Source organism: Maylandia zebra, linkage group LG11 (assembly GCF_041146795.1).
Source record: "Maylandia zebra isolate NMK-2024a linkage group LG11, Mzebra_GT3a, whole genome shotgun sequence".
Lineage (NCBI taxonomy): Eukaryota > Metazoa > Chordata > Actinopteri > Cichliformes > Cichlidae > Maylandia > Maylandia zebra.
The window spans coordinates 11,606,309-11,621,875 of record NC_135177.1 but is presented as its reverse complement, the minus strand read 5'-3'; the positions used below and the strand labels follow the sequence as shown (position 1 = coordinate 11,621,875).

Here is a 15,567-nt window from a genome sequence, read left to right as displayed (position 1 = left end):
TTTATTTTGATAGGCAGCCCCGGAAATGGCAGCTCTTACAAAATTTCCATATTTGATAAATCTGAACACCGGGTAAGATAAAACATGATTGTTGTAGTGGTTTAGTAGTCCTCGGGTATTACTCTATTTTAATGAGTCCTGACGTTTGCAAAATAAACCTCACTGTTCATCAAACTGTGAACGTTTTACTTTTTTAGTTTCAAGATAATTTTTTATAAAAATAACAAGCTGATCCGATAGTATGCAGCATTCCCAATAGTTTTGAAGTATGTACACATCACTGAGAAGACCTAGGTTAACAGAGACTGCAGCAAATGAACACAACTTGGATCCAAATTCGGACATTTTAATTTGAAAACCGCCCCCCCCCCAAAAAAAACAATTAAATAATCTCTCAAGCATTTAACTGTACAACATATTTACTTTGGCAATCCTATTTTTCATGAATACAGACACTGATGCTACAACTGTAAACTTCAGCAGAAAAACATACACAGCAACACCACACATATACACACTGTACAGTACTTTACAGCATTAATCTGAGTATAACAGAAGTTATACCAGTACATTTGCTACAGGCAAAGTTTCAATTTAAAAAACAAAAACTGCTACAAAATTCAGAAATATAAACATTTTTATATAATTTTAGAGTAGAAGTGCACATAAAAAAATTAAAACAAAAAAGCAGTCTGCTGGACGTTTTAAAATTTTAGAACCACCAATTTATAACTGCTTGTGAGTCACCCAGTAAGTTTAAATCAGCGCCAATTTATGCGTCTGTTTCCAAAAAAAAGGGGACAGACTGTCATGTCTGTGGATTTGTGCACTTTAGCTGTTGGCTTGTCTGCAAATAGAGGCTAGCTGGTTAATGCAGCTAGTGATAGCAGGAGGGACACTTTGAGATGTTTCTCCTCTCCATTCTGCAAGAGCTTCCAGGGCTTGTTTGGGGTTGCATGGAGACAGGTCATAGATGCAGTAGATGGCTGCTAATTGCACCTCCCATGGCACACCTGCACACATGTGACATAATATAATTAGAACTGTTACATGAAACCCTTCCTTTTAGCGGCAAATCAGCATGTGCTTAATGGCACAGAAAATACAGATAGGCAAATGTGCTTTAACATGTCTGAGACAGAGAAATATAAATCTTGCTTAAATCAACACTACACAAATTAAAGAGATACCATGTTAACAAAAACATTGTATTCCCTTCAGTATGCAATTATGTCCTACCTTCAGTTGGTCCGTGCCTACCAAATGTATTGATGACATTGGCAATAGTGACCACAGTAGAATTACACTTCTCCTTCAGCCCCAGCTGACCAAGGCATCCTATTACAAAAACAATTTAATTCATTTAATGTAATTTCCAACAAATCCCTCCAGCTTAAAGCTTGATAACCAAATAAATTTAGGAAACATCTGACCTATGAGTCTGAGCACAGTAGCAACAGCCACATCAGAGATGGGCTGTTGTTGCTGTCTTGGCTGTGTTACCCAACTGTTCATCAGTGGCCACAACTCCTTGCTGTCAAAGAAAATGAACAAGTTAAGCAGAAGCTATGTGCCTTCAGGAGCCATGTTGGACATGGCTTTTTACATCTTATTTGCAAGTCACATAAAAAACAAAAAACAAAACCCTCACATTATTATTATTACTACAAGACAGAAAAACAAAATAACATACCCTAGTAAATTATCATAGGTCCACTTCCACTTCTTGTTTGTACAAAGCAGGTGCAGTGCATAGACGTGTTCCCAAGCCTCGGCTCCAAGGTCCTCCCCGTACCGACTGTGTTTTGTGAAGGACAAATTTGATCCCGATCTGATCTCAGAAAGTGTTCTGGAGATCAGCTCGTCAATGTCACAGGGAGGAGTCTGTAGCGATATGGGAAGAATAAGTTTAAGAGGGCACACACTACTTGATTTAAAGAATGCATACTCGTAATCAAAAAATACCTTGCTCCAGCCAAGAAATGCTAAAAGGCAGCTGAGAAGCTCTTCTGATGCTCTTAGTTTGGTGACGGCATGAATGGCCTGGGACAGAGAACTGGTGTGTGTGAGAAGGTTGGGCCATGTTGTCACCATAAATAAAATCAGCTTCGCAGAATCTGGAAAATCTGCAAAAAGGATGAAATAAAGAAAATAATAGCAATATTGACTACAAATAAGCTTAAGTAATACATCACAACGAGTAGAGGTAGTTCTTTAACTTTAGCTTTCCATGCCGTCACTATGTTTTCCAGTTAAACAACACCAAAAATCAAATTAGCTATCACGTATACAAGTTCTCTTAAACTGTCATTAGAATTATTTTTAAATAAAACCATGTTAGTGTAGAAAAGCTGTGTAAAGCTTTTATAAATATGGAACAACATAAAATGCTCACTTTCTATTAGGAGGCTGTAGGCCAGGACACGAGCCTTTTCCACATCTCTCCTCTGCCTACAGAGCCCAGTGTAGACTCTGCAGAGGGCCTGCACATAGTTTCGACTCAGGTCCATTTTCCCAGCTTTCAGTTTGTTCAGGATGGCCACAATCATGTCATCTGCCTAAAGTGTAAACCAAGAGAGACAGAAAAATGTCAAATTACACACAAAGAACCTTCTTACTAGTCAGACATTTTGATGAGAGGCAGATGTGAACTAATTGCTTAATTTTGCTGACATGAAACTACCTTCATACTCGTATGTGGCAAAATTTACAAACAGGAAGGAGGTAATACATTTACTGACAAAAGGGTTATTAAAAAGCATTGTAGCAGTAGAGTGCGATTGTTTTATTTTCAGCCCAGTAGATCCTCCAACCAGAAATTAAAAGATAAAAAAATGTAAGAACAATAAACAGTCTACTAACTGAGTTGCTCTGGCAAACTTCAGCGATGACCTCCTTCTCCTCATCTCTTAAGACAGGCTTTTTGGGAAGGTTACCAACATGCAGATGGCTCCGGATCACAGGCAGCAGATCAAAGCACTGGTCTTCAATTTTCCTTAAAGAGTTAACTATAAGATTTTTCTGTGGATGTTCTACAGATTTCAGGGGTGAAGAGGTTGTCTCAGTTTTCGGCTGTTCTAGTGTCGGATTCTGGGCTGATGAGGTGTCGTCTCCACTTTTTGAAGAGGAGGCAAGCACCTGATTGCGAGTCACACCAGCAGCCTGATCAAGCCTGAGACATTTACTGCTTTTAGGCTGCAGCATACCGATGGCAGGCCTTTTTTCTCCCCTCACTTCAGTCTTTGTGAAGGCCGTTGAAGTGGAGTTTATAGTTTTAAAGCTAGACTTCTGACTGTCGGTTGTCGGTAATGTTCTGCCCTCGGATGAGCAAATGTTGAGATTGACATTGCCTCTAAGAATGCTCAGAGTACGAGCCCGGGCAGAGAGCTCTGGATACATGGTGTCGAGAAATCTCATGGAATTCTCCTGAGATGGCGTCGTTGAGGATGATGAAGGAGAAGAACTCACTGCTGTCAAAGGCAGGCGACCAGGGACTGGCACAGCATGTTTAGGCGTGGCAGAGCCGAACTGAAGTGGTGATGAGGGGACTCCATTTAGAGGGAGTGGGCTGTTTGTGGATAAAGAACTCAGCTGATGACGGTTCGGTGTTCTGTTAGTCTGAGTAGGTGAAGTAGGAGATTCAATTCCATCCATGGGTGAAGGAAATAATAGTTTCCCAATAGCCTGCCTTGGGTTGATAGATCTGTTCGCCTTCGGAGGAGTCTTCAAAGGGGTAAGGAGACGAGGAAGTGGAGGACCCATTTCGCCGCGAACATTGCTTATGCACTCTGGAGCCTGAGCTTCAGCTGAACTTTCTCCTGAGGTAGTTTTTTCCTCTCTTATTAGATTTTCAGGCTCTACCGTTTGCAAGTCCAAAGATTTATCTTTTCCTTCTGTGGCAGGATTCTGAATTAATGGAGTAGTATCACCTCCATTCATTTCATCCTGAGCCTGGTCTTCATTAGTAGCACTTTTGGTGACACCTTGTTCCTCTAAACTGAAAGAAGGCGATTGTATGTTTGTTGAAATAATTTCTGTCTGAACATCAGCATCCAATATTCCTGGGTTTGGCTGAGTGTCCAAAGATGCCAGCTTTACAGTGGGCAAAAGACATGAGGGACTCAACTGCCTGCAAAGAGAATGTCCATCTTCTTTTGAAGCTTTACAGTTTACAGTATTTGTCTCTGGGGAATCAGGCATCGTCTCCAATGACGTACTACTACTGGTGTGTACTTTGTGCTGAGGAAGATCTTCAACAGTAGCTTTTTCAATGTCACATTCTTTCTCTAAATATGGAAAAGGAATTGGTTTGTTTGTTGAGACATGGTCTATGTTAACATCAACGTTCAATTTTCCAGGATGACTATCCAAAGCCTGCAGCTTTATAGAGGCTAAAAGGCAGGAAGGACTCACTCGCTTGCAAAGAGAATGTGCACTTTCTTTCAAAGATTCACAGTTTATAGTATTTGTTTCTTGGAAGCTGGTAACTATTTCTATGTCAGCATCCTTTTTTCTAAAAGGTTCAACATTTGCGTGGCCAGATTCCTGATCAGCACCGGACTGGTCGTTTTCCTTCTTTAACAACGCAGATGTAGGGGGTGGAGGTATATTATTACAGGTTGATGATGCAGGCAAAGCTGCCACATCATCTTCTGCAGTCCTCTGTGCATTCCCATCCTCCTTCCCAAGAAGTTTGATGCTTTCATCAACTTCCAATTTCTCTTCAAGATGTTCATTAGAGACAGCAGTGATGCTGTCACTGCTGCCTGATGAACTTTGAGTATGTTCAGGTATATCAGAGTCCTTGCAGCCAGACCGTGTACTGTCCTGAAGTTTAAAAGAATCCAGAGTATTTTTTTCAATGTCTGAACTATTTTGTGTAGCTGCAGCCACGATGCCTTCCATAGAGTCACTTATTAGGGCTGACTCTCCACCATCAGGAGCAACTGTTTTGTTATCAGTAATGTCACTAGGGCTCATGTCAACATCCATGCTTGTTACAGTCTCTGAGAGATCACTATTTGCATCTTCTAAGGCATTTTCATTTTTAGAGATTCTACTGATGCCAGGATTACAGGATAGAAGTGTACTTTCAGTAGGTAATGGCACAGCCTCAATCAATCCTGTAAAACTTGATGTGGAAAACGACGATGATGGTGGTGATAACTGTGCAGATGATGGCTCCTGTTCAATCAGCATGTCGTTTTGAGGACGTATTCCTCTCACATCTGTAGCGATTTTGTCAATAACTTTAGGAATGTCACCAAACTTGGTTGGTTCAAAGTCCTTTTCATTGGAAATTTCCCCCTCTCGCTCGTCTGCGACTACCGACAAATCTGCATTCTCCTCCATTTGAAGTGCAGCTGATTTTGGATTCCTTTGACTTGATGGTGAGGTTGCAATGTGTAAGGTCTGCTCTTGTTTAAGAGCAGGCCGGTCCTCACAGGGTTTAGAATGACTTTCATTTTCTCGAACCTCCATTTTCATGGATTCCACCTCAGTGTTCTGAAGGAAACAAGAAAGCAAGAATGTAATTTAAAAGATATTATATTTATCATGACCTAAGAATAACAAGGTTTATCAAAGAGTAATCTTTCTAAGGTATTTGATTTTAAATAGTTAATCTTACAGGTTTTATCAGCTGATGACAATTCTAATTAAAAGGTATGTGCAGCCACTACAGCTTTGAAACCTTTTAAGATACCAAGAAGGACTTCAACTAGTGTCTGACCATACACACGTTTCTCAAAAACAAACTTTCACATTATATTAAAGACTTTCCTTTAAACTACTGCAGTAAACAGAACACTGTGTAAAGCCATAAACAGGAAAATCAGCACTTTGATCAACAAGCAACAACAAAAGCCGTTCATATTAGATCTAACCAAATTCTCACCAAATCTGGAAGTGGTGAAATACTGGGAGGCATGGGCTTAAACAATCTGATAATCTCTTCAACAGATAATGTGTCCATCTCCGTAGATGACTCAGCAGTTTTGCGTGCCTTAGGTGATCGCTTGCTCATTTTTGGAGTGCCTGCCTGCTTTCTTTCACCAGAGCACTGAAGAGATGCTTTGTGCTTGATGGCATCCTGTGCGCGAGGAGACTGGTTTAATGGCGTACAAGTTGCTTTCGCTGGAATGTGGAAACTGTGGGGTTCACTGATCTTCGGAGAACCAAACGGGGACATTTTACTCAAATGAGAGTGCAGTGTGGCTTGTGGAGAGGAAGGAGGAACTCTGGACTCTGAAATTAAAAGAATAAAAGAAGATATTGTGTATGTAGAGGTGTAGAATTGTTAAATAAAAGAAAAACAAACTGAAAAGACAGTATATGCTGTTATGTTACAAACAATACCGTGAAAGTGCAACTGGTTTACAGACGACTCCTGCTCTGGGTCTACACATGCCCACAAGTTCTCTAGCAACATCCAGAACTTTTCTGCAACACACGATAAAACATAATTGCAATTACAATGTAAAAATCAGGCCGCTTTGGGGGTTGGTGTATGCACGCAGCTTTTCAAATGAAATCACAAAATCTGTAAACAGCTGCATACCTTTGTCAATTTTAGGCTCTGCAGGCGCACTTGCTTGAGTTGTTGTGCTCCTGTATTCTTGAGAGATAATTCAGATATTGTTTAAAAACAGATTTTAAGTCAGGAAATGGATGCTGTTAAAAATTAAACAGACAATATTATTGTTTCCTTTAATGCTGAAAATATTATCGTTAATAATTTTCATTGTTGATTTTTACCTTTGTTCCTTTCCCTTTCCAGTTTCATCAGTCTCACCTACAAAACAGAAACGAAATTATACACAGATAATGGTCGGATCCTATTCCAGAAAGCAGGCTTAGCTAGCAAACTTGAGTATTCTGATCCAGAAAGCCAGTGAACTTCAACTCTTACCAGGGTAACAGACTGAACTTAACCTGCTGCTGGCAGGTTTTCTATAGCAAACTCTGATTTCTCTTTGACTCTCCTTTTCCTGCTGCGTCTGAACCAGCTGACTAACACCCTGATTCATTTCAAAGCACAGAACACTGTACTTAATATGAGCGCTTTTACAATCATCCAGTCTTCCATATACAAGGATGGAGACAGCAATTATATCACTGATTTATAATCAGCTCAGAATAAAATGTAGTCTCCATCCACTGTGTGGCTCTAATGCAGCAGGATGACCTGAATGACAGAGAACCTTCAGAGACATATTGCCGTAATCTAATGCAGTAATGCAGCTGTGTCTGCTCCAGAGTTTTGGCTATGTGGATAACCATCATGGTCGGCATTGACATATGCTCCTGGTGCGACCTAGATCTCGGCTCAAGACCAGAGGTGACCGCAGAGACCAAGACCAAGACCAGAGCGCATTCGCCGCTGTCGCACCCTACCTCTGGAATAACCTCCCCTTAGCTATTCGGGCGTCTGATTCAATTCAATCTTTTAAATCTCAATTAAAAACTTATTTGTTTAGCCTTGCTTTCCCCGTCTCCTAGAGCCCACATTTTTACTGTACTGGAACTTATCTTTATCACTTTGTTAATGTTTATAATGTTTTAACCTTCAGCATTGTGTGTGGACTTTCCTGGTGCCTACTATGCCTGGTGTATTATTGGTTAGTTATGTCACCCGCCTGTTAGTATATTTTATTTGTATTTTGTGCTTTATATTTGTATTTATTATTGCTCTTAACTCATTCTGTGAAGCACTTTGGCATACCTGTGGTTTTTTAAATGTGCTATATAAATAAAATTGTATTGTATCGTATTGTATTGTATATGTTCATGAAAATTGAAAACTCAGAGCTGTCGAACCTGTACTCTGGTCTATCATACTAGAAAATATTTTACTCCATAACATTTGTAAAGGGCTTTACTGCACCTGTAGATCGTTGATACTTTTCTCTAGTATGGTCTTCTCTTTGGTCAGTTGGGAAATTTTATGCTTCTGTTGGCAAACTGAATCTAAAAAAAAATATCAAAGAAATCACAGCTTAGATAGCAAACAAACACATAAAAGACTCAGAACTTATTAACAGCAACAAAATATTTAGTAAAATTTGATTTTAAATACCTTCAAGAATTCTGATTTTACTTTCAAGGCTGTCCTTTCTGTTGATGAGAAAACAACATGGAACCTTTTTTCAGTGCAATTCATTTTAAAAGCTTTGCTCAAAAAAAAAAGAAAAAAAAAAAGAAGAAGAAGAAGAAGAAGAAGATGAACCTCAAACTGTGACTAATCATATATTTCAACAGCTCGTGCAAATTCTTACGTGCTTGTCATCTTGGCGTTTTCATCCATGAGTTTTTCAGCTTGCTCTGCTTGTGCCTGAGACTTCTGCAAGGATGTCTAAACAAGTGACATTTTTTTATGAGTTTTAGCAGATTTATGTAAAGCTACTGTGAATGCTAGCTGCATTTTTGTAAATTATGATATTAAACTAAGGTCAAACAATTCATTTGGAGAGCATTCCTTTAGTTTACCTGAGATATCAGCAAATTGTTTTCCACCACAGCCTTTTCTCTTTTCAGCTGTGCATTTTCAAGTGTTTGTTTGTCTGCCAAATCTAAGAAAGACAATTTAGGACAAATTCAATCAATTACAATTACAAGTCTTCCCTGGTACAAATCACACCATGCAAATGCAAAGTACCTTTAACATTTTTTAGCTGGTCTTCAAGCTTTTTGTTCCTGATGAAAATGGAAAATGCCAGTTAGCATTTTAGAATGATAACAACATTAATAATAATGATAATACTGTTGTAGTGCTTATCAAATCCAGTGTCACAAAGTGCTTTACCAAAAAACAAAACAAAAATAAACAAAGAAAAAAAATCCCTTCAAAATGAAAGAAGATTAATAAAAACTAACAATTCCAAAGCAAAAAACATTATTTGTACTGTTATGACCAAGACTGGATCCAGTACATACTCTGCTATTGTCTCGCTTTTTTCCACCTTCAGTTTTTCCACCTCTTCAGATAGTTGTTCATACACCTTAAGAGCACTCTGTAAAAAAATAAATAATTTGTGAATAATCAGCAAAGGCCAGAAACTAATGAAATATTATGAGTGTGAATTATTTGGTGTGTAGGGCTGTTCAATTAATCGAATTTTAATCACGATTACGATCTGGGCTTTCAACCATCATTAAAAATGACTGAGCCGATTATTAGCCCCTCCCTCATGCTTTACTCTCGCGCTGCTCCGTGTGGCAAATCCAGCGCACCTCTCTGATTTCGAACACGCGTCACAACAATTAAGAGCAGCGGTCCCCAACCCCCGGGCCTCGGACCGGTACCGGTCCGTGAGTCGTTTGGTACCGGGCCGCGAGAGTTGAGGCTCAGGTGTGAAATGTATGGTTTTCAGGGTTTTTATCGGTTTTCAGCGTTATTTTGTTATCGTTTTGATTGTTAACTCGGTTTTCCTGGGTCTTTTCACGTGTGTTATGAATAAATCTTTTTTTCGGTACCGGTACTAGTTTTATTTTGTTGCATTTATCCGCGACACCTTAAAGGCCGGTCCGTGAAAATATTGTCGGGCATAAACCAGTCTGTGGCGCAAAAAAGGTTGGAGACCGCTGATTAAGAGGACCCGAGGGAAGCTCAGAAAGCTAAGCAGAAGTTATTTGGAGAGGAGACTGACTGCCGTTGGTTGAAAAGAGAGGTAAAAAAAAAAACTTCAGTGGTGTTGCACACTATTTTATATTATTTTTTAAAGTCATTATTCAATACATTGTTATTGTTAACCCTTTAAAGCCGGTCAGAGCCGCACGTTCCGTTTTGTGTAACTATTTTTAAATCCCTGTAGAACCTGAACCGTGTAAGCTAGCGCAATATTTTTTTTTGCATATGAAACCAGAGGAGTTGTACTTACATCTTATGCCATCAGCTTGTCCTCGGTCACGGTTTCCTTCCACATAAAGCTTTGCAAAAACTGCATAAAAAGCGCTTGCAGCAACAAAAACATAATATTCCAGAAACACGCTTTGCTGATCCGATTACCTGTTCATACCACTTCCCACAGTGAAACAGACGTCAGCGTGAACTATCGCATGTCCGCCATTTCCTGCCCGAAACCGGAAGTGACGTCATTTTCGCGGAAAATGTAGTTTTTTACTTGTAGGCCTTAAAAGCCTATACAAGTGTTTTTATAAGTCATGTTTGACTTTTCTGAATAGTTTCTGGGATGCTTAGAACTCTAATTGCACTGCTGGAAATAGTTTATTTTGATGCACATGCTGTTTTCTTTGCAAATTTGCATCATAGGATTGTTTTTTTGTTTTTCCTGCAGTATATAAAAATTGGTGTATCTCCAAAATAAAACTATGAAGACACTCAAAATAAATTTCCTGTTGTTGTAAACTATTTTTTGCAATTTTTTTGTATTTAAAGTTTTGAGGGATAAACCTCTTAAACTTCTCCAAGTAGAAATATATGTAAAAAAAACAAAAATGATTTTCAATTTTTTTGTAGTTTATTGCACTTTTTTTGCAATTAATGTAGTTACTATGGACTTAATACATACATATTATTAAAATATGGGCTATAACAGTTGTATAGCAACTTGAAATGCTCCCACAAATGGCACTACAACATGTAAAAAAATAATATAAGCTCTGGCGGACTTGGTTCTATAGTAGGTCTTAAAGGGTTAAATAAATATCGTCAAATAATCGAGATCTCAATTTCAGTGAAAATAATTGTGATTATCATTTTTGCCATAATCGAGCAGCCCTATTGGTGTGAAAACAGTATTAAGAGTCAGACATATGATTACAGGTTAGGACATTTCATAAGATTGTAAAGTGTAACCGCTTACTTTCTTTTCTTCCAGTTCTGCTTGCACCGATTCATAATCAGCCGTCTTTTTCTCCAGAGTAACCAGTCGGATCTGAAGCTCTTCCAGCTGCTGCTGAAGCCTGATTGTGTCACTGCACATAACAAGTTGAGAACATGGATCCATGTGTTAAACCAATTGAATGTAGCAAAAGAACAAAAAACAACCCCAAAAACATTTTATGTTTTATTAAGTCTACAAATTTTCATAAAGTAACAATGTCCTGAAAGTGAATGGATATTGTTCATGAAAGCTTAGTTCAAAGATAAGAAGTTTTTATATACAGTCACACCATTTATCAAGGTGTCTAAGTGAGAGGATCACCGTCTTAATTATCTGAGTAACACGGGCATAGAAAGTTTTACTTAAACCGAGACTTCATCTTTTTTTGGCTTCTCTCTTTAGCAGTTGCCACAGATGATCACCTGCTTCCATAGCATCCTCCTCTGTCACACCAAACCACTTCATGTCCTCGATCACTACATCCAGCAAACTTTGTTGCGGTCTTGCTCTTTTCCACCTGCCTGGAAACTTCATCTTCAACATTCTTTGTCTAATATATCCACTCTCTCTCTTTTCCATGTCTTTGCATCATCAGCAGTGCCAGTCATACCTTATAGCAGATCTCACTACCATATTGCAAATACCTCCTTTCATTCTAGCTGCGATCATTCTGTCATCTCCACCCACTCAATCCTGCCTGCATTCTCTTCTTCATTATCTGTTGCTTTGGATGATTGACATCAAACATTAAAACTCATCCTTTTTCCTAGTCTACTCCTTGCAGTTTCTCTCAATGTCTCTCATTCACACAAATGTATTCTACTTTATTTGTACAGACTTTCATTCCTCTTCTCTCCATCCTATATTCACAAACAAACAATGCTTTGCGAAATGGCTTTAAAACTTATTTTAAAAAAATCAAGTAAATGTATAGTCACTTACGAACATCAGTTCCATTAGAAAGCACATAGGGAGAAACTTTGGACAAATTATTGTAATTTCAGCTAGTTTGCTTGTAGCTGATGACAGCCGCCATGTTTCAGAGCAAATCAAAACACACGAGTTTTGCTTGTATGCTGAATACCGCAACTACGACCTGTTCACGTCTCAACGTAAGACATATTACCAAGGCAATAACCGTCCGTTGGTACTTACTCTGAAACCGCTATCTTCTGTTTTAGTGCCAGGAATGAAGACACATATTCAGCCAGACTCTGACGAAAGACAACAAAACAAACAGGGGACATCACAGTTAGTAAATACTTATCAACACGTTAACTCCACAAGATAAAAACACATTAAATCGCTCCATAATGTTTAAGATCTGGATCGAAAAGATGATGTAAAGCACTGTAACTGATTTCTCGGTAACAAAAAAGCCCCCCAAAACATCACCGACCTGCTGCAAAACAGAGCAGTTTTGACAGTTTCCAGTCGTCGCGTCCGCGGCGATTGCCAACGCTTTGGACTGATTCTCCCCTGGCATCATAGTAAGAAAAATCCCACCGATACCCAGGCAGCCTTTACGTTTTATTCTGAAAACGGAAAACTTTCATATCTTAGTGTCACAAATTCCACGAAGGCTCCTCTATATTCAAAACAACTTCACATTTTCGCGTCTCCCACGTTGACCAAGGACCCAAGCGAAGGACCCCTTTAGCGGTAGCTTTGCAAAATGCCTGTCGCCGTGAAATATAAGATTTCTAACTAATAAGTTCAGAGCATAATCATATTATATTCATAAGTTACGTATTGAATTGAATATCGGTAACGCGTACGTACGAAATTAAAATAATTTTTACCGCTTCCTTACCGTGATGCCTCCTGTTGTTCAAGTTTTTTCTTCAGGCATTTCAGTCTCGTTTTCGTCAAAATAAATTTGTTTGTGTAAGTATCAGGAACGAACGAGGCCAGAGTAACCGTTTCCTGTAGTTTTAACATGATATAGTTATATAACATGATATAGTCTGTTTTAAATGTTTTTTGTTGTTGTAGTGTTTGCCAAGATTTGCGAAGCCCGAAAAAACTATTTTCACTCTGTCAAACCCACTGTCAATAAAGTGGCGACATCTGCTGGACAAATTCTACATATTGGCTTCGTGTGTTTAAATTTGAAAAAGAAGTTAACACTCAATATTTACGTGTATGTGTATTATGTGTATATTTTTCCATGAATTATCCGTGTAACTACTGAGCTACTTAAAATATAGTTCACAGCCTGCGTATTGAATTCCGTTTTCATGATAATAATGTCACGGAATATTGGTCACGTGATTTTTTTTTCCTGCGTAATGTCCACGTGTTGACTCTGAATGTTATTAAGGTGGAAGAACTGTAATTTGTTAGGTAGTCAGACCGTTTTGTCTTCAAAGTCCTACAAAACACAAATAACAGTAAACCTTTATAACAATTGAGGGGGGATGTAAAGCTATTTGATCATTCAGGTTCTCAACGTTGATATCACTCCCTGGTGGTCTAGTGGTTAGGATTCGGCGCTCTCACCGCCGCGGCCCGGGTTCGATTCCCGGTCAGGGAACTCAGCTTTTTCTTTCGTCCCTGTATAGCTTCCCAAAATCGTTGCAACACATTAAACTACACAGTAAAGAACAAGGAGTTGACTGGTTGTCAAGTTATAACACAGAGAAGCTGGGATTTACTCCATTTCCCATTTCCTACCAAGTCCAAGAGCACTGTTACTCTGCTATTCAGCTAAATAGTTGCCTATTCTTCAAAAATCTAATATAAAGAATATTTAGCGTCATATTAAAATATTAATCAATACCCCAAACCCATTTACTGACACAGAACGTTGCACTCACTCCATTTTCATTTACAAATACAAAGTTGCAACATAAAAAATGCATGTTACCCACCAATCTCAAGCACCATATATCACATATTTTGACATTATATTATTATTAGTTAGCAGATATAGTCAGCAGAGGGTGCTATTGTACTAATAACAGTTGTCGCACTGCTCTCGCTCCTTCTCAAACCCACACACTAAACCAGTACTTTTGTTAGGTATCATAATTTCAAGTTTTTTTTAAAAAAATACCACTTTGGAGTTCAGTGTTAATGTCATATTTTTTAATAAATGAAGATTTCTAGTTGGTGTTCTCCTTCTTGAAAGTTCTATCAATTTCAACATAAGAAGAAACACCTGAAGACACCGTTGTAAATGCCATCATGATGGAAAGACCCTCTGACTGAACCTTCTGAGTTGCCTCAAGGCAAAGGAGCCACACTCTTCAAACAGATGCAGTCAAACAGAGACAGTGACTGTCTATGACATACAATCTCTGCTGTTAATAAATTTGTCTCAGTCAACTCTTGTTTAAATCCACAGGAAGCTGTCTGAACCCTATCTTGAATACACAAAACAAAACAAAACTGCTCCATCGTCTTAATCCCTTCCTACTTGTGAGGTTGAATTTTGTCCTTTTATCTTTTTTTCCTCTGAAGTTGCTGCGGTTGATGTAAATGGAAATACATATTTTTGCACTGAGGTCACAAATATTTTTGGTAACCTAATTACTAAGTTAAGTTAAAGGTCCTTCAACAGTAAAGCAGTTATGTGAGTTAAAGATCCGATCTCACTTGTGTCTCTTTTCTTCACATTGGCATGCACCAATAAAACGGTTCTGCATCACATAAAACCTTGCAGACATTTGCCTGTGAAAAAAAGGCCCACTGAAACTATGGTCTATATTTATTTAGTATTTCAGTGTCTAGGCACACATTTTCTTTGCCTGGAGTGAGCCAATGACTTTAAAAAATGACTCTTTACTTTCTACATGATTTCTTCCTACTTTTAACACTCTTCATATTTCCTTCTTCACTGTCCAGCTGAAGGTCCTTGTAACGGTGCCCCAGGGATTATGACAATGGTTATTTTGTTTTGGGCATCTGTGTCTCCTTGACTTGTTGAGAAATGAGAAAAGAGCAAAGCCCAGATACAGTATGTCATAGGTGTTGAAATGGCTAATACCACATTGGCATTACTGTTAGCCTGTGTTCTGGCTTACATGCAGCACTCTGTTGAATCCTGAGAACTAGATCTCAGGATTAGCTCTCTGCTTGCTGTTCTATAAATCTAATCATGCAATATTTCTTTTGAGCGTTGTTATAGTACATAATCTGTTGAAAAGGGTTCAAAAGAACTCCTAAATATCAAGCAGTCACAGAGTCAACAGATGGATGCCCAGTTATACCCTCATCGCCTGCTGTTAGGAAATGCAAGGTAGGGCGTTAGCAAGACCTTATCTTGGAGTATTATATGAATAAACTGTAAATTAGCAATACTGTACTGACAAGAGTAATACTTTCATTTATTTCTAGATGATTTTAATAAGCCCAGGAAGGATAGTTACAGATAGCATTAGCATTAAAAGAATATCCAGTAACTGAAAATTAAAATGTTTTCTGTAGCCAGTCCATTGAATTTGAACTTACTGGCATGTAAAAGTAAAAGTAAAGTAAATAGTTGTAAATAATTAAATATAGTTCATTAAAGTTCTATTAAAATCAGTTTGATGTGCTTTGTGCATATCAAGCTAATCTTTTTTTTTTACTGCATTATTATTTTGTAGAGTCCCACCTTCACCATAGCTAGAGCCATCCAAAGATGAAGGCTGGATTATTACTTTTTAGTTTAAGTGTTCCAGTGTTTAAGTCTATTTTTTGGTGTCTGTAATCAGCAGAGAAATGAACAATCTTAAGG

General features: G+C 38.4%; 1 protein-coding gene and 1 non-coding gene across 2 annotated transcripts; one reads left to right on the top strand and one right to left on the bottom strand.

Moving 5' to 3' along the window:
- Positions 1–343: 343 nt before the first annotated feature.
- ice1 (KIAA0947-like (H. sapiens)) lies at positions 344–12,486 on the bottom strand. The gene is made up of 20 exons (XM_004565121.5): positions 12,244–12,486; positions 12,000–12,058; positions 10,824–10,935; positions 8,935–9,011; positions 8,657–8,694; positions 8,488–8,570; positions 8,277–8,353; positions 8,078–8,115; positions 7,886–7,968; positions 6,757–6,793; positions 6,560–6,616; positions 6,358–6,441; positions 5,897–6,246; positions 2,863–5,505; positions 2,396–2,558; positions 1,966–2,126; positions 1,694–1,884; positions 1,434–1,534; positions 1,240–1,338; positions 344–1,013 (listed from the first exon to the last, which is right to left on the bottom strand). Exons 1-20 carry the CDS (start codon positions 12,331–12,333, stop codon positions 832–834), a joined length of 4,725 nt encoding a protein of 1,574 aa, XP_004565178.3. The 5' UTR covers positions 12,334–12,486; the 3' UTR covers positions 344–831.
- Positions 12,487–13,308: 822 nt separating this feature from the next.
- Positions 13,309–13,380, top strand: trnae-cuc (transfer RNA glutamic acid (anticodon CUC)). Its single transcript has one exon. It is a non-coding gene; the product is annotated as a tRNA-Glu (tRNA).
- The last annotated feature ends 2,187 nt before the right edge of the window (positions 13,381–15,567 follow it).

Excerpts from the sequence above, each read along its gene's own strand:
- ice1 (XM_004565121.5), bottom strand. The coding sequence starts at position 12,333 with ATGATGCCAGGGGAGAATCAGTCCAAAGCGTTGGCAATCGCCGCGGAC. Across the intron at positions 6,247-6,357 it reads AAACCAGTTGCACTTTCACG|AGTCCAGAGTTCCTCCTTCC; the intron begins GTATTGTTTGTA and ends TTTTAATTTCAG. Across the intron at positions 1,885-1,965 it reads CATTTCTTGGCTGGAGCAAG|ACTCCTCCCTGTGACATTGA; the intron begins GTATTTTTTGAT and ends ATATCGCTACAG.